General features: G+C 40.3%; 1 protein-coding gene across 1 annotated transcript in view; it reads right to left on the reverse strand.

Annotated features, from left to right (window-relative positions):
* The window catches only part of HGD (homogentisate 1,2-dioxygenase), an 83,517-nt gene extending 58,595 nt beyond the window's left edge, over positions 1 to 24,922 (reverse strand). Inside the window, exons 1-3 of the mRNA XM_043991082.1 lie at positions 24,710 to 24,922; positions 11,471 to 11,542; positions 10,743 to 10,831 (exon numbers count right to left, since the gene is read on the reverse strand). Of these exons, the coding sequence (XP_043847017.1) occupies positions 10,743 to 10,831; positions 11,471 to 11,542; positions 24,710 to 24,727 (179 nt within the window). The 5' untranslated portion in view covers positions 24,728 to 24,922. The remainder of the gene's footprint in view (positions 1 to 10,742; positions 10,832 to 11,470; positions 11,543 to 24,709) is intronic.
* Between the last annotated feature and the right edge of the window lie 2,780 nt (positions 24,923 to 27,702).

Below are 27,702 nucleotides of genomic sequence, written 5' to 3' on the forward strand. Positions count from 1 at the left end.
CAGAAGATTGTTAAAAAGACAAGGGAGACATGGTTGAGTTTATGCAGTGGTTGAGTCAGTTCATAAAGCTCACTGGGCTGCTCGACAGAGATTTAATTCTGTTTCGGGGAAGAATGCCAGCTTCTTAATGAAGCTCTGACAGCTCCTTTCCAGTTTTCTGGAAGAGACTGTGGCTTGGGCTACTGGTAATTACTACTGAGTGATGTGAGCAACAAAATATTGAGTCCAATTCTCCCGTTATTTTGATGGTTGTTAAGGCCAAATAAATGGGTTTAGGTAGAGCCAAGTTGTCATAAATTAGAGCATAATAGAGACAGCATTTCTCAACCTTGACTTCATATATACTGTTCTCTTCTGCTTCTCCTCATGCCAGGGGCTTGGATCGGAGGATGTTTAAGAGTGGTGACTAAGCAGGATCCATAGTGAGTTTTATGTGGATTAGGGAGTGGCTGGGGGAAAATTAACAATCATTTATCCATTCATTCATTCATTCATTCATTCATTCATTCATTCATTCATTCATTCATTCATTCATTCATTCATTCATCTACTCCCTCATTTTTTCATTCATTCTTATTAAGTGCCTGCTGTTATGTGCAGGTAGGTATTACAGTGGTTAGATTGAGTCAGGAATTCAAATCTTAAGTTCAAATCCAACTTTAGACACTTACTAGCTGGGTGACCCTGGGCAAGTCACTTAACTCTGTTTGCCTCAGTTTCCTCATCTGTAAAATGAGCTGGAGAAGGAAATGGTAAACCATTCCTTTATCTTTGCCAAGAAAACCCCAAATGAGGTCATGAAGACATGTGACCGAAATAACTGAACAACAAATATGCAAAGTACTATAGGGAGGGGTAGGAATACAAAGGTTTCAAAGAACTTACACACACAGGTATGTAAATGTAAAATATATATACAAAGTAAATCAGAGATATCTCTGGCTAAAGGTATCACCTGAGCTGAGCCTTGAAGAGGGCTAAGGGTTCCAAGAGGTAGATCAAGGTGAGGCAGGAGAGTATTACAAGCAAAGGCCTGGAGGCAAGAGATGGGTTGTTATAGACTGGGAACAACTAGTAAGTCAGAGAGCAAAGCAGATGAGGAAGGAAAGAAATAAGCATTTATTAAGCACCTTCTCTGTGCTAAATACTTTTTAAATATTACATCATTTCATCCATACAACAATCCTGGGAGATAGCTGCTATTATTATGTCCATTTTACAGTTGAGGAAACTGAGGCATACAGAAGTTAAGTGACTTGTCCAGGGTCATCCAGCTGGTGAGTGTCTGAGGTTGGATGTGGACTCATATCTTCCTGACTCTAGGCCCAGAACTATAGCAATTGCATCACTGAGCTATCATGAAGGAAAATAATGTGCAATAAGCCTGGAAGGGTAGGCTGAATCCAAATTGTGAAGGACTCTTAATGCTAAATAAAGGCATCTGTATTTTCTCCTGGGGGGGATATGTAGCTACTGAAGTTTCTTGAATAGGAGAGTACTCACACTTATGTTTGAAGAATATGCAACGTTCCTGCATAGGTAGAGTTAGAACCACAGTGTGAACATGCCAAGAGCAAGAACAAGTATATGAGTCATGGAATTTAAAAGGCCAGATCACGTGAGTGAAAGTGAAAGCTGGGTCAAAGCTAGAGATCACAATAAGTCTTGGTTGTAGGTTACTGAGAAGTGAGGTTCAAGTTTTGGGCTATAATAGTTTGTTAATGGGGTTTCGGTAATAGGGTATCATTTTAGACTGTTATCTCAGTTTGCTGTACTTAACTGGTCTGTGGGCACATGCATGAATTTGTGCTCTCCATTTTCTTGAGAAAACTCTTCAGCCAGAGAATTCATACCCCTTACCTTCATAGTTCAATGAGGTGGTACAGTAGCTAGAGTGCTGGACCTGGAGTCAGGAAGACCTGAATTCAGCTCCAGCCTCAGACACTTACTAGCTCCATGACTCTGGCCTAGTCACTTAACCTTTGTGTCCCTTAGTTTCCTCATCTGTAAAATGGGGATTATAATAGCACCTACCTCCCAGGGTTGTTGTGAGGATCAAATGAGAATAACTGTAAAGTATTTAGCATGGTACCTGGCACATAGCAAGCACTATATAAATATCAGTTATTATTCACATTTTTATTATTATTCACATGCAGATTATCCACACTGGGAACTATATGTGGGTAAGTTTTCAGCATGGTAGCAAAATTGGTATTATTACAGTAACAGCCCAACAAGCTTGTGTCTTCACATAAGTGAAACACAGTCAATAACCAGGAAGGAAACAAAAAAAACCTCCAAAAAAGTCAAAACCAGCATCGCAAAGTTTACAAGATAAAACTCATGAAGTTGGATCTCATATGACAATGTTTCAAAACCTTCACTCAGAGCCCATTTATTCATAATTCATATACATAAATTCTTTTATAGGTAATTCTGACAAGCTTAGTTATCTCGGTTATAAGCCTCAGAAGATTAGAATTATCAAATTAGAGTAAGAGAGAAAGGATCCTACAAGCAGGCACATTGCTAGCAAGAGGTGATAGCTAACAGCCTAACAAGAAGGGATGGGAAGACAGAAAAACTATAAAAACTAGACACAAGAACTCAAAAAGCACAGCAGTTTGCGGGTAATTTTGTGTTTAGGCAAATAGTCTTACAGCCTTCAATGAACAGTATAGTACAATAATTAATTTTTATAATGATAGAATTTATGACTGGACTTCATCTGTCACTTCAGCCCTCTGCCTAAAACCCTTCTACAATATCCTTGACATTCAGTGTTTTTAAGAAGCCTTTCCAGTAACAGAAAATGTGCACCCCATTAGGGAAGAGTGTTCTTTTTTCAGACAGTTGTAATCATCATAAAGTTATTCCTTGTACTAAATTGAAATTTTCCTCTTCCATCCACTGGTTCCAGTGAGGGTTAGGGCCAAAGAGAACTCTAATTTGTTGTCCACATGACGGAGGTTCAAAGGTTTGAAGATAATTATGTTTCCCATCTCAGTCTTCTGCAATACTCACAAGCTGAAATACCCACAGTTGTTTCAACTCTTCCTCATATAACATGATTTCTGTATAACCTATATCAAATGGCTTACTGTCTCAAGGAAGGTAAAGGAGAGGAGGCAATGAGGGAGAGAATTAGGAACTCAAAAAAAATTTTAAGTGAATGTTAAAATTTGTTTTTACATGTAATTGGGAAAAATTAAATATTATTCAAAAATATATAACATGATTTCCAGGCCCCTCACCATCTATGGTCCCAGCTTGTAAACATCCCAGGATGGTTTGTCAATATCTCAGGATATTGACAGGAGAGGGTATAACACTGCAGAGATGCTCTGATGATCATAGACTAGAGAGAAAGTAGGTCCTAACATCAAGAAAAGGTTGAATTATGTATATGACTCTTTGTTTAAGAAGGCAAAGAACACATTTTCAAGAAATTTCCACTCAAATAGTTGAAATTTAAAAGTTTTGATTTTTTTTAAAGTTTTGATATTTAAGGTAACAATTTTGATGTTTTAATATTATCTCTAATTCATTTCTTCTACATCATTTGTACATAATCATTTATATGTTGTGTCCTCATTGAATTGGGATCTCTTTAAGAACAGAGACTGGGGTTTGTTTTTGCCTTTTCCCCTCTTATCCTCAATGTACCTGGTATACAGTAGGCCCTTAATAAGTGCTTCTTGACTTGGTTTGAGTTTTATTTTCAGCTACTTAGAAAATCCATCTATCCAAAATTATACATTCCATAAAAGTAGCTGAGGTTCTTCATCTTCAATAGTTTCTTTTCTTTTATTAGGCTAATAAAAATACATCTATTCTGTTGGCTAGAAGTTATTGGTCTCATTATGCTGTGAGTTCCATATTTCTTATGGTGGCTACTTTCCAACATCTTTTTTGGTTCATCTTTATAATGATTATAAATATTAATCCATTTGTTTATCACATTTTGAAGCTAATTGTTGTAGAACACCCTTGCCAACACTATTATGTCTGTTGGCATAACTCACAACAAATGGAAACATCTCATTTGCTGCCATTTTTATTAATAATAGCATTGATAACAATTACCCTGTTATTGCTTCAATTCATGGGTTTTTTTTTTCTTCATATTATAGCATTACGGACATTGACCAAATGTTACAGAATTGGAAGAGCTCTGGAAATGGAATAAAAGGAACTGGATTGGAATTTTAATTCCAGCTCAGCCTATCTGAATCTTAGTTTCTTCATCTATAAGCCGGGAATAATCAATCTACTTACACTGCCAGTCTCATTAGGACTATTGTGAAGAAAGTGCTTTGTAAACCGCTAAGTATTATATAAAGGTGAGGTAGTAGCAGCAATATACAAATGTAAGGGGACAGTTGGAAGGAGGAGGAGGAGGAGAAGGAGGAGGGGGGAAGAAGAAGAAGAAGAGAGGAGGAGGGAGAGAAGGAGAAGGCAGATGTTGTTATTATTATTCCTATTTTACAGATGAGAAAATTGAGGCAGACAGCAGTCAGTTAATAAGAGTCTGAGGCCAGATTTTAATTTGTCTTCCTGACTGTAAGTCCAGTACTCCATCCACTGTGCCTGCTAGCTGCGTAGGATAAAACTGTGAGGTAGTGATAGTGGTAACAATGGTATTTTGTATAAAGGTCAAAGTACTCTAGTTATGTCTGACAAATACACCAGCATGGAGCCCCCATGGCATAATGGAGAGCAATATGCACCTGGACTCAAGAAGCCCTGATTTGCAATAGTACCTCTGCTATTTGCTAGTTTTGTGATCATGGCCAAGCCCCTTTGACCTCCCTAAGTTTCTTCATCTGCAGATGAAGATGCTAGTAAAACCTGTGGCACTGACTTCATTATGAAGTTCAAATGAGGTAATTTACATAAAGTGCTTTGCAAACTTTTAATGGCTGGAAATGGTGCCCCCAAAGTCTCAGTGAAGTTTTAGCTTAAACCAGGATGACTTATTTACTATTATTCCACGTGTAAGGCACAATTTTTATTCACCCTAAATCCTTAAAGTGCTTTGGCCCTTATGATTCCAGTGTAAGAAAACAACTCTATTTCTCTCAGCCTCCAAATAAAGGGATTGGACTAGATGAACTTTCTTTCCTGCTCTGAGATTCTGTGATTGTGAGGCAGCTTTGGCAGAGTGGATTTGAAGTCAAGGAGATCTAAGTTCAAATTGTACATTGAGGGGGCAGCTAGGTGGTGCAGTGGATAAAGCACCGGCCCTGGATTCAGGAGGACCTGAGCTCAAATCCAGCCTCAGACACTTAACACCTACTAGCTGTGTGACCCTGGGCAAGTCACTTAACCCCCATTGCCCCCCACACACAAAAAAATTGTACATTGAATATTTACCCTGGACAGATTACTTAAACTCTCTCAGCTTCAGTTTCCTCATTTGTAAAATTGAGATAGTAATAGTGCCTCCCTTATGGGGTTGGGAAGGATCAAATGAGGTAATGTATGTAAAGTATTTTGCAGACCTTAAGGCCCTCAAAAGAAATATGAGCTATGATTATTATGATTCTGTGCTTCTGGTTCACCCAGCAAACCTAGGATACTGAATGTGACCTACTTATTCAATATACTATTCTGCTAGAACACTGACATTCTAAAAAGCTGCTTATTTGGGAAGAGGGAAAAGGTTAATGCACTTTTGAGAAATAGAAGGCGTGAAAAAGTCAAATGACCTATAGCAAGGCTTTCTTGTCCATACTCATTTCTTATTTCATGTCAGCTACTGGATTTGTAAGGGATGGAAGTATGCCAGCCTTCCAAGGGGATCATGAGTCAGATTGTAGCTTAAATTTTGTAAATGTTGTTGCTAAAAGAGTCAGACTATATGTCAGAGAATGGAAAGGGTACAGCCCTGAGATGAGTGGCAATCTCTGCTCTACTACTGTGCCAACTCTGCTGAGTGAGGGAGGCCCTTGCCCTTAGCGCTGTTAAATCTGTCTCATAGACTTGACAGTGGATCACAGATTGAGGGCCATTAGGGAGGAGAGGTGGGAAAAGATGGAGCACACTCTGTGTGTGTGTGTGTGTGTGTGTGTGTGTGTGTGTGTGTGTGAGAGAGAGAGAGAGAGAGAGAGAGAGAGAGAGAGAGAGAGAGAGAGAGAGATCAAGGAACATGTTTGGAGAAACCTACAAACTGGGGGTGAAGGGATTCCAATGGAAATAGTTTAAGGCTTAGTAACAAGGTTCCTATTCACAGGACAATCTTAGAGTATCCAGTTTAGGCTGGGCCATTTGTCTGGTCTGTGCAGCTTTGATATATGGCTTTACCTTGGTGTTGCCTGGGATCAGATCCAACTACTAGGTAGGGGTTGCCTTGAGCAAACTTGTGAAGGAAGCTTAGTTAATTTACAAAGTCCCAAGTCCCTTCTTTCTATGCCCTGCTCAGACACAGCTTTGTGCTTTGTGGGGAATGGAAAATATTGTCCACAGGTAGGAGGCATCCATATTTAAAGTTCATTTGGACAAACAAGGAGGGTGGGTTAGAATCAAATTTCATCATTATAGCATCATAGAATTCCAGCTGGAAGAAATATTAGGGCCAATGAGTCTAGCCCATTTATTTTGAAAATGAGGAAACTGAATCAGAGAGATTAAGTGATTTGCCCAGGGTCAAACGAGTAAACAAGCATGTGAGGTGGGTTTTGAACTCAGGTCCACCTGATTTCAAGTACAATGCCCAGCCTCATGCATTTAAATTCATATTACATTTATCAAGTACCTACTGTACGCAAGGTATTCTGCTAGACTTTAACTTCAATGAGCTATGGTTTTGTCAATGCAAATATTCCCTCCACTACTGCAGATGAAAAAGCTTTTGTGACTCAGTGGATGGTCCAGGAGATGATCTTCAAGAGTTCCTATGAACAGAAGAATCATCACCACATGGTCAACTTGATAACAAGCTTCTATAAAGTTAACTAGTTTGGTCCTCAACTATGTTGGCTCATATCCTTTCCAAATAAGCAAAACCTACCAGGGTCTCAACTATATTTTCATAGCCACTGAAAAACCAATATCTAGAGACAGTGTTGCATGAGGGATAGAGAAAGGGCTTCAGAAACAGGAAGAAAGTCCTGACTCTGAAACCCTGGGCAAGTTATTTAACCTCTCAGTGCTTCAGGCAAGTCTTTAAGATTTAATGTTAATTTGCAGTGATAGAAGGGATTCCCTCTCCAGGAGTTATCTATTCAAATGAAATTAATTATGGGTTCAGTGGATAAGTTAAGGAGGCTGGGAAGGGGGGGGGAGGGAGAGAGAGAATGAGAGAGACAGAGACAGACAGAGAGATGAACTCTGGGATAAGGATAAGACATTAATGGATGTGGTAGCTCAAACCTGTTTGGCTGTCTTGTTTCCTTTTCACTCCAGTCTAACCACAGACTGTTTCTGCTCCTTGGATTTTTCACTTCCATAGTCCCTAACCACCCCCTGCCTATTCCTTCTTTTTCTTGGTCATACTAAATGCCAGGCACTATGCTTTATGCTCAGGATAAAAATACAAAAGCAAAGATCTTGCTGCTCTCAAGTAACTTACATTAGAACAGGGGCAAGATAATTCACCTTAGGACATGCTGGTGGGTGGGGGAAGGATTCCATCTCTTGCTTCTGGCCCATCACAAACTAAAACTTGATTTACTGCAAACTCTCCTACCCAAAGTAAAACCAGCCGCACCAGCATTGTACCTGTATGACCACAAACCATATTATTAAGGAGAGTCTATTGGTTCCCCCTCCTCCCTTCAATTGATTAAGTAAGGTGATGTTTCCAACCACTATCACACACAGAAAATGGTCAAAAAGCCAAGCCCCAAAGACCATTGACCTGCCAGTGGTACTGTTAACACACGATTACCCTCATTACTCTTCCAATATCATGCATCATAGGATATATAGCTGATTCTTTTGTTTTTGTTTTTTTGAGGGGCAGTGTCAAGTGTCTGAGGTTGGATTTGAACTTGGGTCTTTCTAAATCGAAGGCCAGTGCTTTATCCACTGTGCCACCTAGCTGCCCCTAATCATAGGACATATAGATATAGCAACAGACTAGCAGGACCTTACAATATGACTCTGCTTCTCAAGGGACACAGACAAAAAAATCATGTCCTGATCCAGGCACCACTTGAAACCCCTGCCTGACCCTAGGTAAGGCACATGAAATTCACACTCTGAGGGGAAGTAGGATGAGTCATGCTCAGCTGCAGGGGCAGTAGCTGTCCTTGGCATGTCCAATTGTCTTGATAAGTAATTGCATGGCAAACACAGTCCAGACTTGGAGCTGGCATACTAGATAACATCAGCAAATAGAAGCATTTGATAAGTGGAGATGACAACCAGCAATGGGTGGAGGTCATCTGCTGGTCCTTACAGCACCTGCTCTCAGTTGGGCAGGCAATACTCAACCACACTGTGCCCATTAGTGGAGCTAGCCCACTAGCAGCCCTGTCTCTGCTGTGGTGGCCACATGGGGAATCCACCACTCTCTTAGCAGCCAAGCTTTCAGTATTTGCCAAGGCACCCCAAACAATGGATCAGTCACTTTTTTTTTCTGTGTGTTTTCCATCGTATAGTCTTCACCAAAGAGGTAGTTGAGGAAGGTGATATCAACCGGAACAAATAATAAAACAAAGGAGAGAATGAACTTCCCTTCCTACTCTTTACAACCACTAAAGTAACAATAATATCTAGGATTTTAATAGTTCTTTAATGCTTGCTAAGCATTTTACAAAGGATCTCTTTTGATCTTCACAGCAACCCTGGAGGGTAAATACTATCATTATCCCCATTTTATAGATAAGGATATTGTGACAGATAAGAGGTTAAGTAATTTGCCTAGGATCACACAGCTAGTAGATGTCTGAGGCTGGACTTGAAGTCTTCCTTATTCCAGGTCCAACTCTCTATTCACTGTGCTACCAGCTGCCTCTGAAGTCTTCTTCACCACCTTGAAAATTTCTGGGTCATTCTGATTTCAAATGTTAGAGAATATTTTTAAATTTACCAGGTTCTCAGAATCTGTTCCAATGACAGAGAAAGCCACTTGGAATGGCTCTTAGCTCTAGGGAAGCTGGGAATGTCTTGTCAGTGACCTAAACTTTGCATGTGTGTGTGTCTTCTCTCACAGAGCAAATCTACATCAGTTTGCTCTATGGAACCCATCACATTAAGTTGCAGGGAAATAAGTTTTGTCTCAATATAAAGAAAATTTCTAACCATTAGAACATTCTGAAAATTGAAGGGACTTCCTTGGTGGTTGGTTATGAGTTCTCCATCGCCGGAGATTTTCAGAAATAAGCTAGATAACTTTCAGGATTAATAGGTTTTTCCATCAGATGGGAAATTGGACCAGATAATAACAGCTCACATTTGCACAACACTTTAAGGTTTTCAAAGCCCCCAACTCTATGACATAGTATCAATATCATTATTCCCATTTTAACAATGATGAAACTGAAGCCCAGAAATTATAAGCGACTTTTCCAAGGTCATACAATAAGTGATAGAATGGTGGTGGTGGTGGGGAGACTTGAACTCAGATCTTCTGACTTTAGAGCATTGGTCTTTGCACTATGGACTGACCTTTAAAGTCCCTTTCAACTCCAAGATACTGAAAACATGATCTCTCTGGGCTGCCTTTGTTTACTGGCCATTTGACTTTGTCAAGGCTGGGGAAGAAGCAAGCATAGGGGTCTGGAAGAGTTAAGTTGTAGTCAGGACCTTGGACAGGAACTCTGGGAAGGCTGAAAACTGGATCAAAATTAGGTTTTTGAAAGGGATGGTACCCAAGTCCTGGGAGCTAATTTCTGTGTTGTATGGTCATTTTGGATGTTCCCAGGCAAGGAGAAGAGTATGGGAGAAGATGTTAAGAAGGAAAAGTGGCCCTCTGCTCCTGTGCCTTTTGTAGCCGTTTGGGTTGCTTTCAGATGACTCAGACCCAGGTGATGCTCTAGCATTTAGGAAGAGCATGATTGCATATTTAGGATCCCTGGGAAACTTCCCAGAAATGAACATGTCATTGTATGTCTCCACTAGGATATCAGCTTCTGGAAAGTGGCCAGGAGAGCCGTGTGTGTGTGTGTGTGTGTGTGTGTGTGTGCGCGTGTGTGCGCGCGTGCACGAGCTTTCCATTTACTCCTCCCCCCTCTCCTCAACCTCAGGCATTTGCTTCAGTTATACTTGGTACATCCATTACGAGTCTTCAGGTTTCAAATATATCTGCAATAATGAAGCCTTTATGAAATAGCCTAGGGATGCAACTTTGAGATGTCACTTTAAAAAAAAGAGAGAGAGAGAGAGAGATGTCACTTTTCTGAGACACTGCAGCTCAGCCTTAGGGGCTGTCTGAAAGTCCTAGGCGTAAGAGTTCTTAGAATCAGGGCTTCCTTTACACTTTATTGCCTTTCTCCTTCCAGGATTGTCCTCTCTATGCCTCAGTTCACACATCTGTAAAATGTGGGGACTAGAAAAAATGTCCTTCAGGGTCCTTTTCAGTGTGGAATTGATGTGGGATGGAATTTGGGGATCTATTAACCCTTTTTGCCTCCTACATCAGAATCTGTGATTCTGTTATCTTATGATTAAGAAATGTATGCAATTAAATGCCTTGTTGACTCAGTAGTGCCCTAGAGTGAGAGGAGGAAGCTGACTGGCTTAAAATTTTCTCTTAGTCTACACAGGGGGAGGAGTTGCCTGGTTTTCTGTACCTTCTTTTATTGGTGCTTCGAGGGCAAGTGAATGCTGATCCCGAGAGCTGCTCAGCATACAGGTTATATGGGCAGACCTGCGGATTATTCTGAAATTTAAAAAGATAAGAAGTAATAAGCAAAACTATCCCCAAAGTAAAAGGAATCCAGTCATTAAGCACTCACATTAAAATGTAACAAAATCCAATGCAGGGAGACCCAGGTATAAATGTCTTTGATGGTGCAGGATTATAGAGGACTGATTTCATGAACCCCTAGACCCTAGGAGGCCATATAACCATAGAGGACCATAGTTTGGGATTAGATCAGCTCATGCTTTAGGGGATGTTTCCTCCCCCCCCCACACACACACATATAGGGAAATACTGTAATTAGCTCACACCATACACTTTGAGCCCAGTGCATGGGATTATATAGTAATAGGGCCCCAATGGCCCCCACTTGCCCATTGCACAGCCAATAGACTACATGATGAAACATTGCCAATCATTTCATTAACAATCATTATTAATCTGCTAGGTTATAGGCATTGTCCCAGACACAGGAATGCTGACAAAAATGGAAAAGTCTCTGCCTTCAAGGAACTTAAATTCTGTCTAGAAAATCCTACATGGGTCCCAATTGTTTTAGTTGACTATCTGAGGCCCACATGAGGATTTGGCCATATGATAATTAAGCCTCTCTTCTTCAGGAAAGATAATAAATCAGCTACACTGAATACTCAGTACCTGTCCCTCTGGCAGGGCTCCTGGGCAGCGTGGATCCTCTGAGGCAAATTCATTTCCAAATCCTGAAATGTACTGCATTCAAGAAAGACACAACACATAAGTGAGTTAAAGAGGCTGAATTTTTAAAAAGCTTTTTGTACCTTCAACAACTGTGTCTACAGTAGAGCTAAACAACTAACTCCCTATGGTTCCTTGGGTGATGACTCACCTTCTCCACTCATTGACTGCTTTGGCACCCACTAGTCTTCACTGTCTCACCTATTATCCATTTCCCCACCTTTTCTGACATCCACTGAGCTGTATTCTTTCACATCCAATAACCCACAGAGTTAGAAGGGACTGTATAGGTCATGGAGTCCAACTCCCTACCTGAAGCAAGAATTCCTATTATCACACATCTGACAAGTGGTCTTTAGTCAAGCTTCACTTGAAACATCAAATTGTGGGGAGTTCACTATCTCATAGGATTTTATTTTTGAATGGATCTATTTTTTAAGTTCTTGCAATGGTCTGAAACTTGCTTTTCTGTCACCTCTGTTCTCTAGTTCTGTTCCCTGGAACCACACAGAACATGTATAATTCCTCTTTGAGAGCACATAAACTTTTTGAAGACATACTCTACCATACTCTTCTCTAAGCTAAACATCTGCCATTTCCTTTAATAAATCTTACAGGATATTTATTTCAAGAGCTCTTGCCTACTCTCCTTTGGATGACTTCCAACATGTCAATTTGTTGTTGTTCAGTTAAATGTAGTACCTGGAACAAAACACAGTACTCCAGGTATGCCCTGACCAGTATGGAAAATAGTGGAGGATGTTTTCTTATTGCCTATTACTTGAAGTGTGTATCTACTTATATGATTTCTGTGGTTCTCAGTATATCAGTGTGTGTGTCCACAGGCACAATAATATTTGAGTCCCCACCTGGGGGATGCCTAATCTTCAAGAGTTATCATTTATCAGATATCAGGTGGCTAAGATCAGAAGGATGCCCATCAATAAAATTACCTGTAATGACTGGCCTAATTCCTTGTCTTTGGAGCCATGCAGCTGGTCACTTAACCTGTAGGCTTAGTTCTGCCCTAAATTTTAGGGATAATGTAACTTCTAGGGCAGGAGATATATAAAGAAACATATAGATCTGGATAACTTAAGTGGCTTAGTGTCACATTGCTGCTTTTGTTAACAATAAATCCTGCTGCTGGTAATTAGGTTATTGTCTCTTTTACTTACCCCATTCCTACCAAATGAATTCTTGTCTTGTTTCCCTCATGTTCAGCTCTGTGACTGTTACCCTGCCCACTGTCCTAGCTCCTCTGGAACTGATTTTTCCTTGCTTTCACCAGTCTTCCCAATGACTAGAGTCCTGCCTCCCATCCCAGTCCCAGTAGGTAAGTCTCCAATCCTTGCTGCCAGACCATCCTCACTCCTAATCACCCACCTTCTTGGGCCACTGGACACTGAATTGTGTTTGATGCCAAATTACTCTGTCTCTGCAAAGATGATTTCTCATCCTACTGTAACCACACCAATAGGTACATGTTGGCCAGACAGTGCTCTTATTACAAAGGATGGTAGCAGTATACTTCAGGGGATGCCTAGCAGTCCACCAATGCAGGTGATTCCAAAGGTCATTCATGCTACTGGTCTTTATCTTTGTGAGTATATCTTGCTACTGTCTCTGTATAGGATTATCTCTATATGTGCACATGTGATTCTTTGAATCTTTGCATATTCTGAGTCTATAAATTTTTTTCTTATATAATATGTAGGATATAACACTGTACTTATTCTCTTGATATCTTTTAAAAACATCCATTGTATCTTTTCAATTAAAAAGCTTTTATTTTCTCTCTATCCCAACTCCCCTCTAATTGACAAATAGAAAATAAAAATAAACCACTTGTAACTAATATGCATAGCAAAGCAAAACAAATTCCTACACTGATCATGTCCCAAACCAAATGTTTCATTCTGTATCATGAGCCCATTGCTTCTGTCAGGAAGAGGGTAGTATTTTTCATTGTTGATCCTCTGGAATTATGGTTCATCACTGGATTAATCTTCCAATGACTATTTGTCAATTAGAGGGGAGTCGGGATAGAGAGAAAATAAAAGCTTTTTAATTGAAAAGATACAATGGATGTTTTTAAAAGATATCAAGAGCGAGGCAATGAGGGTTAAGTGACTTGACCAGGGTCACACAGCTAGTGAGTGTCAAGTGTCTGAGGCCGGATTTGAACTCAGGTCCTCCTGAATACAGGGCTCTATCCACTGTGCCACCTAGCTTGCCCCAGGACATGGGAATTCTAGAAGTGAAAGAATTTTTCCAATGACACTTGGGTAGCTGTTTCTGGGGGTACCCAGGTAGTGGCTGTTATAACTGCCTCAAAGGACCAACATTCTTTTCAAAAGGGGAAAAATTAGGAACTTGATCAGTAGAGGGAAGAGGCAGGGAAGGGGAGTGTTGGGGAGATTAGGATAGGTATGGTCAAACTAGACACATTATGACCAACTGTGGTGGGAAAGGTCGGAGGAAACCAATCTTTCCCACTTCCAATTAACTGATTATATACCTGTTGGGGTCAAAACACAGCCTCCTTGAAGTTGAGCCATAGACACCCAGAGGTCTCCCCACTTTAGAATCTACAGTTCTATATTATAGAGTTGGAACACTTTGGGGAGATATGGTAGAGAGGAAAATGCTGAATTCAAAGGACCTGGTTTCAAATCTCAATTCTATTTTCTATCTGTGTGACCTTGGGAAATTCTCTTAACTCTTTCTTGGTCTCAGCTTTCTAATCTGTAAAATGAGGATTTTAGACTAGATAGCATCTAAGGTAACTTCTGGTTCTCAATCATGATTCTATGTTCTTTTCTAGACCTAGTACCTGGTGTAGTCAGTCAAAAAAAAACCCCCAAACCCAACCATCTCCTCTATTATATGTCAATAAACATATATTAAACAACTACTATGGGCCAGGCACTGTGCAAAGCTGTAGGTATGGGGGCAGCTAGGTGGCGCAGTGGATAAAGCACTGGCCCTGGATTCAGGAGGACCTGAGTTCAAATCCAGCCTCAGATACGTGACACTTACTGGCTGTGTGACCCTGGGCAAGTCACTTAACCCTCATTGCCCCACCAAAAAAAAAAAATGTGGCAAAGCTGTAGGTACAAAAAGAGGAAAAGGACAATCCTGTCCTCAAGGAGCTTACCTAATGGGGAAGACAACAAGTAAACAAATACACACAAGCTATATTTAGGATAAATCAGAAATAATTAAGAGAGAGAAAACACTATAATTAAGAGGGGTTGGAAAAGGCTTCCTGTAGAAGGTGGGAATTAAGGTGGGGCTCAAGGGAAGCCAGGGAAGTCAGTAAGCAGAAATATGGAAGGAGACCATTCCAGGTATGGGGTCAGCCAGAGAAAATGCCTGGGCGATAGTGGAGAGATGGAGTGTATTGTTTGTGGAACAGGAAGGCGAACAGGGCCAGTGGATCAGACAGTAACTGCTGGGGAGTAACGGGTAGAAGGGGGGGGATAGGTTATGAAGTGCTCTGAATGCCAAACACAGGGCTTTGTATTTAATGCTGGAGGTTGTGGGACTTGAGTGTGGTGTGGGTCTTGACATGGTCAGAGCTGTAATTTAGGAAAATCACTTTGGTGGCTGAATGGAAATGGACTGGAGCAGGGGGAGAATTGAGGCAGGCAGGATAGGGAGTTGGCCTAGGAGCTAAGAAGGCCTGGGTTCAAGTCCCATCTCTGGTATATACTGGTTGGTTGAGTCATTCCACTGTAGCTTAGACAGTAGGAGCCCTACAACTTTCCTAAGCTTCAAAGGAGCATGGACCCATTTTCTCTGACATTTCCAGTTACACTTCGCTGAGGCTTCAGTGACCCAGGCAACTATAGAGATTGCAAAACAGTTATCTGTCTGCATTGGTAGAGGGAATTAATGGCCTGGGAGTTCTTTACAACAATAAAATCACAGACTCTTTTTCCTCCCCACCTCCAAAAATGTTCTTTTTGCTTCTAAGGGTAGGTGGGTAACTATGAGTGTATCTCCTGGTAAGGCAGCATGGGATAGTGGACACAACATTGTACTTGAAATCAGGAAGACCTGGGTTCAAATTCTACCACAGACACTCACTAACTAATCTCTCTACCACACACTCCTCCTCTATTAAAGGAAGCTGTTTGGACTCCTCTTCCTGTAAGATTCCTTCCAGTTTTTAATTTATATCCCATGATTCCCTAACTTGCTTCAGTGATCACTAAACATGAATATTCAAAATACTATAGCCGTACTAAATGCACTCTCCTTTCAGTTCCTTTTCAAATGGAAATGAAACCTAAACTGATCAGTTTGCAGAATCATTCCAATTAAAAAAAAAAAAGCCTAGGCCTTTGAAAATGAATCCAGCAGGATGGAAGGGTAGGGACGTTTGGTGGTTTCTTCTTTTTTTTTTTGGTTCTTGCAGAGAGGAAACACATTAGCAACTGAAGCAGCAGACAGAAGACTATGTTTTGATTCGAGGGCCTCGGTATGTGAATAATGTTCAGGCAAATAACCCCCTCTCTTTGGAAGGACTGTCACATGTAAAATGTTCTGACCTGTAAACTGAAAAAAGCAAAGCAATTTGTCTGCTTTCAGACATGATTGCTCTATACATTTGCAAGTCTATCAGCAAAAACACTGAGCTTCATTAGGTCCAGGCTAGTTAAGACCAGCAGTGAGGGGTATGTACTGCCTCATCTTTGGGCAAAGAAAAAGAACCACGGCATAGTCTCTGGCTCTCCTCTGCGCACAATTTCCTCCTCTCAAAGCTAATTGGTGACATGAAGGGGACAGCACTCAGCCTTGCCTTAACCATTAACTGGATTGCATTTCAATCGGTTGGGGGATAAGAGGTGGGGAGTCTGGAACCTAGTCAAATTGAATGGAGTGAAATGGGGGGTTTATAGACCATCTCATGACTGAAAAATGTGAGTACAGCGATGGGGAGAGCTTGCACTTTCCTCAAAAGACCCAAGTGCCACATTACATCTATAGCAACAAAGGAAAGGGGAGGGAGAACTGTGGGTTGTAGAAAGTGAAGAATATAGGTCACTTCCTATACCTACCAGCAAACAATAGGAACCTATAGATGCTTTGAACTATTGGCCTCAGAGTAGACATGGCCCATAGGTCTAGAGCTGAAAAGGACTTCAGAGGTCATTTAGTTCAACCTCCTCATTCATTTTGTTTTTATTTTTTTTTTTTTTGCAGGGCAATGAGGGTTAAGTGACTTGCCCAGGGTCACACAGCTAGTAAGTGTCAAGTGTCTGAGGCTGGATTTGAACTCAGGTCCTCCTGATCCAGGGCAGGTGCTTTATCCACTGTACCACCTAGCTGCCCCTCCTCATTTATTTTAAAGATTTGGAAGCTGAGGCTCAGAAAGCTAAGTGACTTGCCCAAGTCACAGGAGTAACAGAAGTGAGATTTGAACCCAGGTCTTTTGACTCCAGATTCAGTGCTTTTACAATCATACCACATTACTGGATTGTAGGTATGTTGGAATGAGGAAGAAAACACCATGACTAGGGGCAGCTAGGTGGCACAGTGGATAGAGCACTGGTCCTGGATTCAGGAGGACCTGAGTTCAAATCTGACCTCAGACACTTGACACTTATTAGCTGTGTAACTCTGGGCAAGTCACTTAACCCCAATTGCCTCACAAAAAAGAAAAGAAAAGACCATGACTGGAGTGTTTGATTTGGATGGGAGTTTTTAGTGGTTTGTTTCCTAAAGACACATGAGAGTGGAAAGAGCCCTGGATTTAGAATTGGAGGAACTGGTATTGCATTTTGGTTACTGCCTTTTACTACCTGTATGACCTTGAGCAAGTCTGCTTTACTTGGTTCAGTTTCCTCATTTGCTAAATGAGATGATTAGGCTAAAAAATGAGCTCTGAGGACCTGTCCAGCTCTAAGTCTGTGATCTGATGATCCCATGATCTTGTTTAGAGTCTTTGCTGTGTCACTTGCTACTCCCTATGACCTTAGGCAAATTGCTCGACTCCTCTGAGACTCAGTTTCCTCCTTTGTAAAAGGGGGGGATTGGACTAGATGCCCTTTAAGGTCCCTTCCAGCTCAAGGTCTAGGATTTTTTGCACAGCTGGCGGGTTGGACAGCAGCCACAAGGTACTGAGGGAGATTCTGGTTCAGGGTTGGCCTCTCATTCTTAGCTGCAGAGCATTGGCAGGAGACGGGGGTGGGAAGTTGCTGAGTCATTGTTTGCTAAATAAGTTAGTTATCCAAAGCCATTGGAATAAAAAATAAAAATCAGAGTTAAGTGTCTCTAGGTTTGCCAAAGGGCTACGTGCTTCTCTTTTCCATAGCTGCAGAAGGAAGGGAGTCGATGTCCCAGCTTTGAAGTCAAGGCCAGCTTCTGAACTCTGGACTTATTGACTGACTACAGGAATTATTAGGGGGAAGGACTTGGCATCATAGGATCATGATCTATAACTGGAAAGGACCTCCAAGGTCATCTAATTTAACACTCTCATTTTACAGATGAAGAAACTGAGTACAGGGAAGTTAAGTGACTTGCCCAAAGTCACATGGGTAGGATGCATCAGAAGTCGGGATTTGAATACAGGCCATCTGACTTCAGAGCCAGTGTCCTCTCCACTATGTCATATTGCCTCTCTCATTCATCTCTCATACTTTTTTTTTTTAAATCACTTCATCTGAAGCATTCCCAGAATCATGCAAGAACCTAATCATGAAGTCAAGCAAAAGAGCTTGGGTTGATTTCCGATGAGAATTCTTAGTAATTTAATCCAACATTTTTTTAAAGGTGAATTATTTCCAAGAGAACTTCACAAGCATGGTATTCTCTGGATGATTTGGAGAACAAGTACCTGGACATATTGTGTTGTGTGTTAATTCAGAATGCCTAGCTCCTTGGCAGCTCCCAGGCCTACTTTCTAATTCTCACCTGGCCCCCAGGATATTTGTTTACGAACCAGAGTAGTTTGATGAGGCAGTTGCTTTTGGCTCTGATCCCCAGTATATCACCCCAGTAGAGGGAACAGATGGCCTATCTTCCTATCTTTTCACTGGGCATGAGGTAGAAATGGAGTGGGGGTGGAGGTAGGCTGCAGATCATAACTGCATTCTCACATTACTTTCCTTTTCAATACCTGTAATGCTCCAGCAAAGCCAGGTTATTTTCTGACCTTAACATGATCTGGGCTTTCCTTCATCTGTGCTATTGCTCTTATTGTTTCTTATAACTGTACCAAGGATGTGCTGGCAAATATTTAACAACCAGCTCTTTCTAGGGGAAAAAAATCTGTATTATTAATATTTTCTTCATCACTTTCATAAGTCTAGAAATCAACAAAACAATAAATCAAGACCCATTTGAAGCATTTGCCTAACTCAGAAGTATAAATGTTCACACTGAAAATTTAACAATCAGCTTTCTGTAACCCATATAAGCAGGTACCAATATATTCCTGCTTATACTGTCCCATTCCCAGCTTCACTTGTTGAATCCCTATCCACTCTCTATAGTTCTAGAGGTATTGGCAGCACAATGGATAGAGTCAGATTCAGAGCCAGGAAGACCTGAGTTCAAGTCTTTTCTTTGACACATACTGGCGGTATGATTCTGGGAAAATCACTTAACTTCTTGGTGACCAAGCAATTATAATTTTCAGAGAAAGGACCAATCTGGACTGGTAAGGAGTTTCCTCATCTGGGCCTTCCCTATATCAATGAAATCACAGATCTAATTCCCAAATAAAATTCTGTCTTCTCTATGAAAACTTCCCTGATCTCCTCAATGCATTGTGCTACTTCCAAATCAATGAATCAATCAATAAGCATTTATTAAGCCCTTATTATATACCAGGCAATGTGCTAGGTGATGAGGATACAAAGAACATAAATGAACCAGTCCCATTCCTCCAGAAATTTGGAGGAGAAACCATACACTTATACAAAATAAATACAAAGTACCTGTTTTCAAAGACCTTACATTCTACTGAGGAGATATTGCATATACACAGATAAGTACAAATAAAGCTATACAAAGTCACACACAGTAGAGATAGCACTAGCAACTAAGGGGAACAGGTAAAGGCTTCCATAGGAGCTTTGAAGGAAAGTAGAGATTCTTTTTTTGTTGTTTTTTTTGTTTTTAGTGAAGCAATTGGGGTTAAGTGACTTGCCCACGGTCACACAGCTAGTAAGTGTTAAGTGTCTGAGGCCGGATTTGAACTCAGGTACTCCTGACTCCAGGGCCAGTGCTCTACCACTGTGCCACCTAGCTGCCCCTAAAGTAGAGATTCTAAGAGGCAGAGGTGAGGAAGGGGTGAATTTCGGGAAAGTGAGTAATAGCTTATTCCTATAATAGATAGGAGGCAGTGAGGTGGCATAGAGGATAGTGCATAGGGCTTGGAGTCAGGAAGACCTGAATTCAAATCCAGCCTCAGAAACTTCCTAGCTGTGTGACCTTGGGCAAGTCACTCAACCTCTCTTTGCCACCGGAGAAGGAAATGGCAAACCACTCCAGTACCTTTGCCAAGGAAACCCCAAGGACAGAGGTACACGAGGTTATGAAGAATCCAACATGACCGAAACAACTCCTCCTGCTCCTCCTCCATAACAACAACAAAAACAACATAACAGATAAGAAATCATCTCCAGACCACATGAGATATTTGTAAAGAATTTAGCATCATGACTAGCACATAGTAGGTACTTAATAAAGAGTTATTTCCCCTCCTTCGGATGTGAAGTGATAAGGGCTGGAACGCGTACTAATACATTTTAAATCATTTGCTGTCTTGGAGAACTTGGACTCCATTGTTAATATATGCTTCAAGGACATGTGATTTCCATGGCTGAGCTCACTCTCTTTCCACTGAGAGAGCTCACAGTCAGATGGAGTGAGGAGGATCTGTCTTTCAATCCTACTATTGATATTCATTAGCTATATGACTGTTGACAAATCATTTAACCTCTGTCTACCTCAGTAGACAGAAAATACTCTGGTCTTTTCACTGACTGTCCCCTATGCCTAGAATTCTCTCCCTCATCATCTCTGCCTCCTTCCTTCCCCGGATTCCTTTGAGTCTCGGCTAAAATTCCATCTTCTGTAAGAAGCTTTTCCTAGTTCTTAATTTTAGTGCCCTCTTTCTGAGATTATCTCTAATTTATCCTGTACATATCTTATTTGTACAGTTGTTTGCTTATCATCTTCCTTATTAGATTGTGAACTCTTTGAGGGCAGGAACTTTTGTTTTCTTTCTTTGTATTCCCAGCATTTAGCATAGTACCTGACACACAGTAGGTACCAAATAACTGCTTGTTTATTTGACTTGACCCAGTTTCCTTATCTATAAAATGGGGATAATAATATCTAAACCCAAGATTGTTATGAAACTAAAATGAGTTGATATATGGATATAGAGATATGTATCTCTCTATATTTATACATACATGTATACATACATACATATGTATATATGCCTCTTTTTTCTTAGTAATTTAATCATTTTATTAATAAGGCCAGCACATTATTAATAAAAGGATGGTCATTTGGCCATCTCTTTTTTAAAAAATAAAAGTATTTTATTATTTTCCAGTTACATGTAGAAATAGTTTTCAACATTTGTTTATATAAGATTTCCAATTTCTATATATGCCTGTTTTAAGATCAATAAGTCTAGTTGTATTCATTACCCTCTCCTATTCCTCTCTCCTATGACCTTGCTTCCCTTCCTTTCTGTTGGTATTGTTTCCTTTCCTCAATTTCTTTTGTTCACCTCTACCCCACTCATGTATATGTATGTATGTATGTATGTATAATATATATGTTAATGTATATACAGATACCTATACACATGCAAAATTATATGTGTGTATAAATAGTTATTGGTTGTTGTTGTTGTTGTTGTTATAAGCTATCTTAGAGAAAATCAGTCATACTTTGGTGGCCAGCTCTCTGGAGCTGAATCTCACCCAGCTTAGCTGGATTAACCTTCTATTAACAGATATACCTCCTAGGCACCAGTCTTACAGGATCTCTTTCTCCTGTGGTTATGTTGCATCTGATGCAAATGGGACCTTAAGGATTCATTTCATTTGGGTCTTTGTTTTGACATCTTGACTGAAATAAAGACATAAAAGTTTAGAAACATAAAAAATTAAATGCTGTATCACCATCATCCTAATCAATAAACATCATGGCATTCCTTCCTTTGGATCCCTGGGCTGACCTCCAGCACTAACCTTTCAGGAGAGATTAGACAGCAGGCAGGGATGAATGCTTTTGAAGTCTAATAGAGAGACCAGAATATAATTTACATTGGTGGGCTGCTGGGGCAGTGCATAATAAATTGTTCTATAAACTACAACCCGCTATGAGTTGAGAATCATTTATTTATAAATGGTAAGAATGTTTCTGGCTCCCACTGAACTTCCCCCAAGGGAGTGTCATCAGGGAACTAAGTTTTCTAGAGTTAATACTCAACTGAACTTAAAGAAAATAATACCCATCCTTAAATAAGACTTTCTGAAGGTATTTCTTAAAAAGAGGGGAGGGAGAAAGTAGAAGAGAAGACTTAAATAAGAGGGATTTTTAAGGTGATGCCTAAATGTGTAGCCATGAGAAAGTTATTGCTTCTCTGATACTCAGTTTCTCTACATGTAAAATGTGGGGATTGGTTTGCAATATTTCTAAATTTCCTTCCTCCTCTAACTTTTCGTGGTTCCAGAGACCAGCAATCTTTTTTTTTTTTTTTTTTGGTGAGTCAATTGGGGTTAAGTGACTTGCCCAGGGTCACACAGCTAGTAAGTGTCAAGTGTCTGAGGCTGGATTTGAACTCAGGTCCTCCTGACTCCAGGGCCAGTGCTTTATCCACTGCGCCACCTAGCTGCCCCCAGAGACCAGCAATCTTAATAAATATTCAAATGAATAAAGCTTTCTTTGCAAGCCTAGCCTACGAGTTAGGAAACCTAGATTCAACCAGACACTAAAGTGACCTTGGGGTGTTTTTGATATCATACCCTTGATTATGCACTTAGCACTTCTGATTTGAGCAGGTAGGGCAGAAATAGATTTTTTTTTTCTATTGAGCACTAACAAGCCCAAAGAAACAAAGTTATTTGAGGGCTATATCCTCATCCCAAACCTCCAAAAAGGACCTTTAGGTTTGGAGAAGGGGATTTCTTTAAAAATAAAGTTGGGGGAGGTTAAAAAAAATTGAGCAAAGGAGAGAACATTAGCTGAATAAGGGAAGAGAAGCAAGGGACTATAAGGAAAAATAAGAGAGAATAAGGAGCATAAGGTATAATTGGATTTATCGATCTTAAAAAGGGGTACAGGAGGGGCAGCTATGTGACGTAGTGGATAGAGCACCGGCCCTGGAGTCAGGAGTACCTGAGTTCAAATCCGGCCTCAGACACTTACAACTTACTAGCTGTGTGGCCCTGGGCAAGTCACTTAACCCCAATTGCCTCACTAAGAAAAAAAAAAAGGGGTACAGGAGAATCAATAGGACCTACTGGTAGACAGACATTTATAAAATTTGACAGACTTTTAACAACATGAAGACAAAGGCCAGGAATTATCACATGTCTGAGATTCTCCACCCCTGAAGTAGGAAATAAAGGACAATTTAAAAGACTAAGCATCACTGATAGGTAAAGGATTGAAATATATGAACAAATTTCAGAAAATTGTAAACTCTCAACAGCCATTAAATATGTATGTGCATGTATTCCCAGTTGCTAAAAAGGAAATGCAAATGGAAACAACTTTGGGGTTTCAACCCACACATCCAGGAAAATGATTTTTGATATCAAAACATTCAATTGTGATATTGAAATAGTCAATGATGGAAGGGCTGTGGGGAGAAAGGCATACTAATACACTGTTGGTAGAACTGTGAATCGGCCCACTTTTTTCTAGAAAACAATTTGGACTGATCATTGCAATTAATTTGAATTAATTTGCATATATTTGAAAAGCAGTTACTATCCTATCATGATATCCCATTATCATATCAGCCATGTCATACCACATATCACACATCAGACACATCATATCATATTATGTTATACCATATCATGTCATATCATGTCACCCAGGAGAGATGATACTGTATGTCATTCTGAGACCTAATGGCAGACATTAAAATGACAATATTTCCCTTTTATCCCTTTAAGTACACACAAAACATTCTTCTCTAGGGGAAAGGCTGGAATTAATTTCATTTTGAATTTCATAATAACCAGGACAGAATAAGCAGCTCAATCTAATTGGATGATCAGGGAACAGCCCTTACCACTCCCCTCTCCTCCAGGGCCAGCTCCAACAACGGGAGACTTGTGAAGCTGTGAGAGGGAAACTGTGAGCAATGTCAGTGTCAGCAGTGCAGTGCTCTTACTGCTACTAATTTGCTCGGGTAGACAATACAGGAGGCAGCAGCAAGAAGCCAAACCCATCACCTAGAGGGGAAGCCCTTCAGCAGGGCTGACAGCCATAGAGTCCTGGGGTGGAGGGGGTTGGGGAAGGGTGGCTGCTATTTCAAGGTTTCTAAACCCAAAGGCCCCTAAGAGATAGTGTTCTGGAAAGTAGGAAATATGTGTTCTAGTCTGAACTCTGCCACCATGTGACTTTAGGCAAGTTACTTCTCTTGGTGTCCTCAGTTTCCTCTTCTATAAAATGAAACATTTGGTCCTAAACAATCTCTGAAGAACCTTCCAGAGTTGGTGTTTTAGTGTCTAACATTCCAAGAGTTTATGTTTTAGTGCAGTCAGAAATAATTCCTAAAAAGAAGATAGACTTATCTCCCTATTGCCAGAATCCCTTGCTATATTTTTGTTCAGTTGTTTCAGTCATGCCCGACTCTTCAGGACCCCATTTGGGTGTTGTTTGCAGAGATACTGGACTAGTTTTCCATTTCCTTCTCCAGCTCATTTTACAGATGAGGAAACTAAGGCAACTAGGGTTAAGTGACTTGCCCAGGATTACATAGTTAGGAAGTGTCTGAGGGCAGATTTGAACTCAAGAAGATGAGTCTTCCTGACTCCAAACCTGTTACTTTATCCACTATTCCTTTATCCACTATTCCCCCCAGCTGTGCCCTTGAGATATAGTCCACTATATAATTTCTGTGGAGTGCTATAGAAATCTATGCAGCTTCTAGCTACAGAAACCTTCCAGATAATTTCTTACCTTCAAATCTGCCAGCATTCTCCTCTTGCAGCCTTTGGAGGCTTCACCAAACTCAGACACAAAGAATGTATTCTTAATTCTCAATTAATTCTCAATCCAATCTCTCTTCCCTTCTTCCTACTTATCTGCTATTCGTTACTGAATTGCTAAGAGGAATTTCCAAACTGCTTGGTGTGCAAGTGATAAAGTCCAACAAACTTCCCTTGAGATTACTGACATTGCTTTATATGGTTTGTTTGTAGTGTGTGTGTATTTAAAATCAGATCCAGAACTGTTTCTGAGTGGTTACAGGAAGGATGTTTTCCTTTCCTTTTGAGTTATTGACTAGGGGAAAAAGGAGATAGGCTAAATATCACTCCAATGAAGGGAAGATTAAAAAAAAAAAAGGAATAGTACAATTTAGTAGTCAATGACCTTTAAATAGAGAGGATTTTCAGGGCATTTGAATAAAGCAATTTCTCTTGCTGTGCTTGTCTTTATTTTTAAAAAATGAACCCCCAAACATTTTCTTATCCTTTCCCCTACTCCACCTTAGGGGGAAAAAGAAAAAGAAAACCCTCGTAACAAATATACATAGCCAAGTAAAACAAAATTTTACATGGCCATATTTTTTAAAATGTCTCTTTTTATACCCTAAGTCCATCACCTTTCTGTTAGGAGATGGCTAGCATGCTTCATTATTTATTATGGCTGGTTACTGCATTGATCAGAGTGTTTCAAAGTTGTTTGTCTTTATAATGTTGTTATTGTGTACATTGTTCTCTGGTTCTACTCACTTTACTTTGCATCAGTTCATACAAATATTTCCAGGTTTTTCTGAAACTGTTCCCTTCACCATTTCTTATAGCGCAACAGTATTCCATTACATTCCAATGCCATAATTTGTTCAGCTTTTCTCTATCTATGGGCACCTCCTTAGTGTTCAGTTCTTTGCCATCACAAAAAGAGCTGATATAAATATTTTTGTATGTATGGGTCTTTTTCCTTTCTTTTATCTCTGGGAGTAAAGACCCAGTAGTGGTGAAAGGAGAGGCAGTTTATTACCTTTTGAGGCACAGTTCCAAATTGCTTTCCAGAGTGTCTGGACCAAATGGCAGTTCTACCAACAGTGCATTAAAGTGTCTGTTTTTTTCCATACTGCTCCAACTTCGGTCATTTTCCCTTTCTATCAATTTTGCTAATCTGGTGGGTGTAAAGTGGAACCTTGAAGTTGTTTTAATTTGTGTTTCTCTAATAGTGATTTGACACACTTTTCATAACTATTGATGGCTTGAATTTCTTCTTTAGAAAACTTCCAGTTCATATTTTTTGACCATTTATCAACTGAGGCATGACTTTTATAAATTTGAAACAGTTCCTTACATAGCTTGAAAATGAAGGGGTGGGGCAGCTAGGTGGTGCAGTGGATAAAGCACTGGCCCTGGAGTCAGGAGTACCTGAGTTCAAATCTGGCCTCAGACACTTAACACTTACCAGCTGTGTGACCCTGGGCAAGTCACTTAACCCCAATTGCCTCACTAAAAAAAAAAAAAAAGAAAGAAAATGAAGGGGCATCTATGTGGTGCAGTGGATAGAGGACTAGAGCCAGGAGAACCTGAGTTCAAATCTGACCCCAGACATTTACTAGCTGTGTGACTTTGGGCAAATCACTTGACCCTGATTGCCTTTCCCCTCAAAGAAAAAAGAAAAAAAAATGAGATCTTTATCAGTGACTAGTTTTTTTTCCCTCAGACTTGAACTAGAGGGCCTAGATGGTACATAATAAGAAGTAATCCTCAGTTTCCTTAGCAGCTACAGCCCTTCAACAAAGCCCAAGGCATGGAGTATCCAGGCAGTTAGTGTCCCTGGAGGGTAGAGTACCTGTGGGGAACAAAGTGTAAAAAAAAAAAGTGAAAAGGAAGAAAAGGACCCTTGTAAAAGGCTTTAAATGCCAAACAGAATATTTTATACTTCAGGGTTAGTAGGAAGCCACTGGAGTAAAGGTAAAATTTTCACTTTAGGAAAATAACTTTGGAATCTAAGTAGAGTAGACTTGATTGGAATGAAGAGAAACGTGAAGGAGGGAAAGCAGGGGGAATGCTGTGCAATAGTTCAGGCTGATGAGAGTCCGGAGGTGTTGCAAGCCTGCATTGGATGGTGACTATGTGAGTGGAGAGAAGGCTGTGTATACAAAAGATCCGAAAGCAGAAATAATAAAATTTGGCAACAGATTGTGTGAATAGAGAAAAGGTTTGAAGGTGACACTGAACTTTCAAGTCTGAGTGACTGGGAGGATGGTGGTTCCCTTACCAGAGAAGAAGGTTGGTTGTTGGTTTGTTTGGTCTTGTTTTTTTTTTTTTGGGGGGGGGAGGGTTCTGTTTTGTACGTTTCGAGTTTGAGTTCATTTTCATCCATTCTAAGGACTTATTTAACAGTTGCCTAATTTCAGTATAGACTTTATAATTTGGAAGGGGGTATTCCCATCCCAACTCCCACTCCCACTGACAGGCTGGGTTCCCCAAAACAAGGCCACATATTCCCTTGGTGGTGGTGGGGAAGATCTGAGGTGTTGGCACACCTTTCTATAATGCTATCGGCTGGAATTCTGATTCCAGTCTGTTTTCCTCATTATCAATCTCCAGTTATAGTTAATTGTTCCCTTTATCATCAGTACCCTTAAGTGAATCAATGCCCTAATACTATTTAACTAATTAGTATAAATTCATTTTTACAAAAAAATTGTAAATTTACTGAGAAAAGAAGTTAGAAAGTGTTTCCCTGCCAACACCTCAGGGCACACTCTTCCCTATAACCACCTCAGTCCCTAGAGAGATTAAGATGATATTTAAAGCAGTTTCTGCATAGTATTTGCTCTGCCAAGTTCACTTCCAAATGTATAGCTGATAGATGAATTGCTTCCACTCCATTTTGACTGCCTTCTATCCACTTAGTCACTTGAGACCTAAATCCTCATTGGAGCATCTAGGTGGTGCAGTGGATAGAGCACTGGCCCT

The sequence above is a fragment of the Dromiciops gliroides genome, chromosome 3 (assembly GCF_019393635.1).
Source record: "Dromiciops gliroides isolate mDroGli1 chromosome 3, mDroGli1.pri, whole genome shotgun sequence".
NCBI lineage: Eukaryota > Metazoa > Chordata > Mammalia > Microbiotheria > Microbiotheriidae > Dromiciops > Dromiciops gliroides.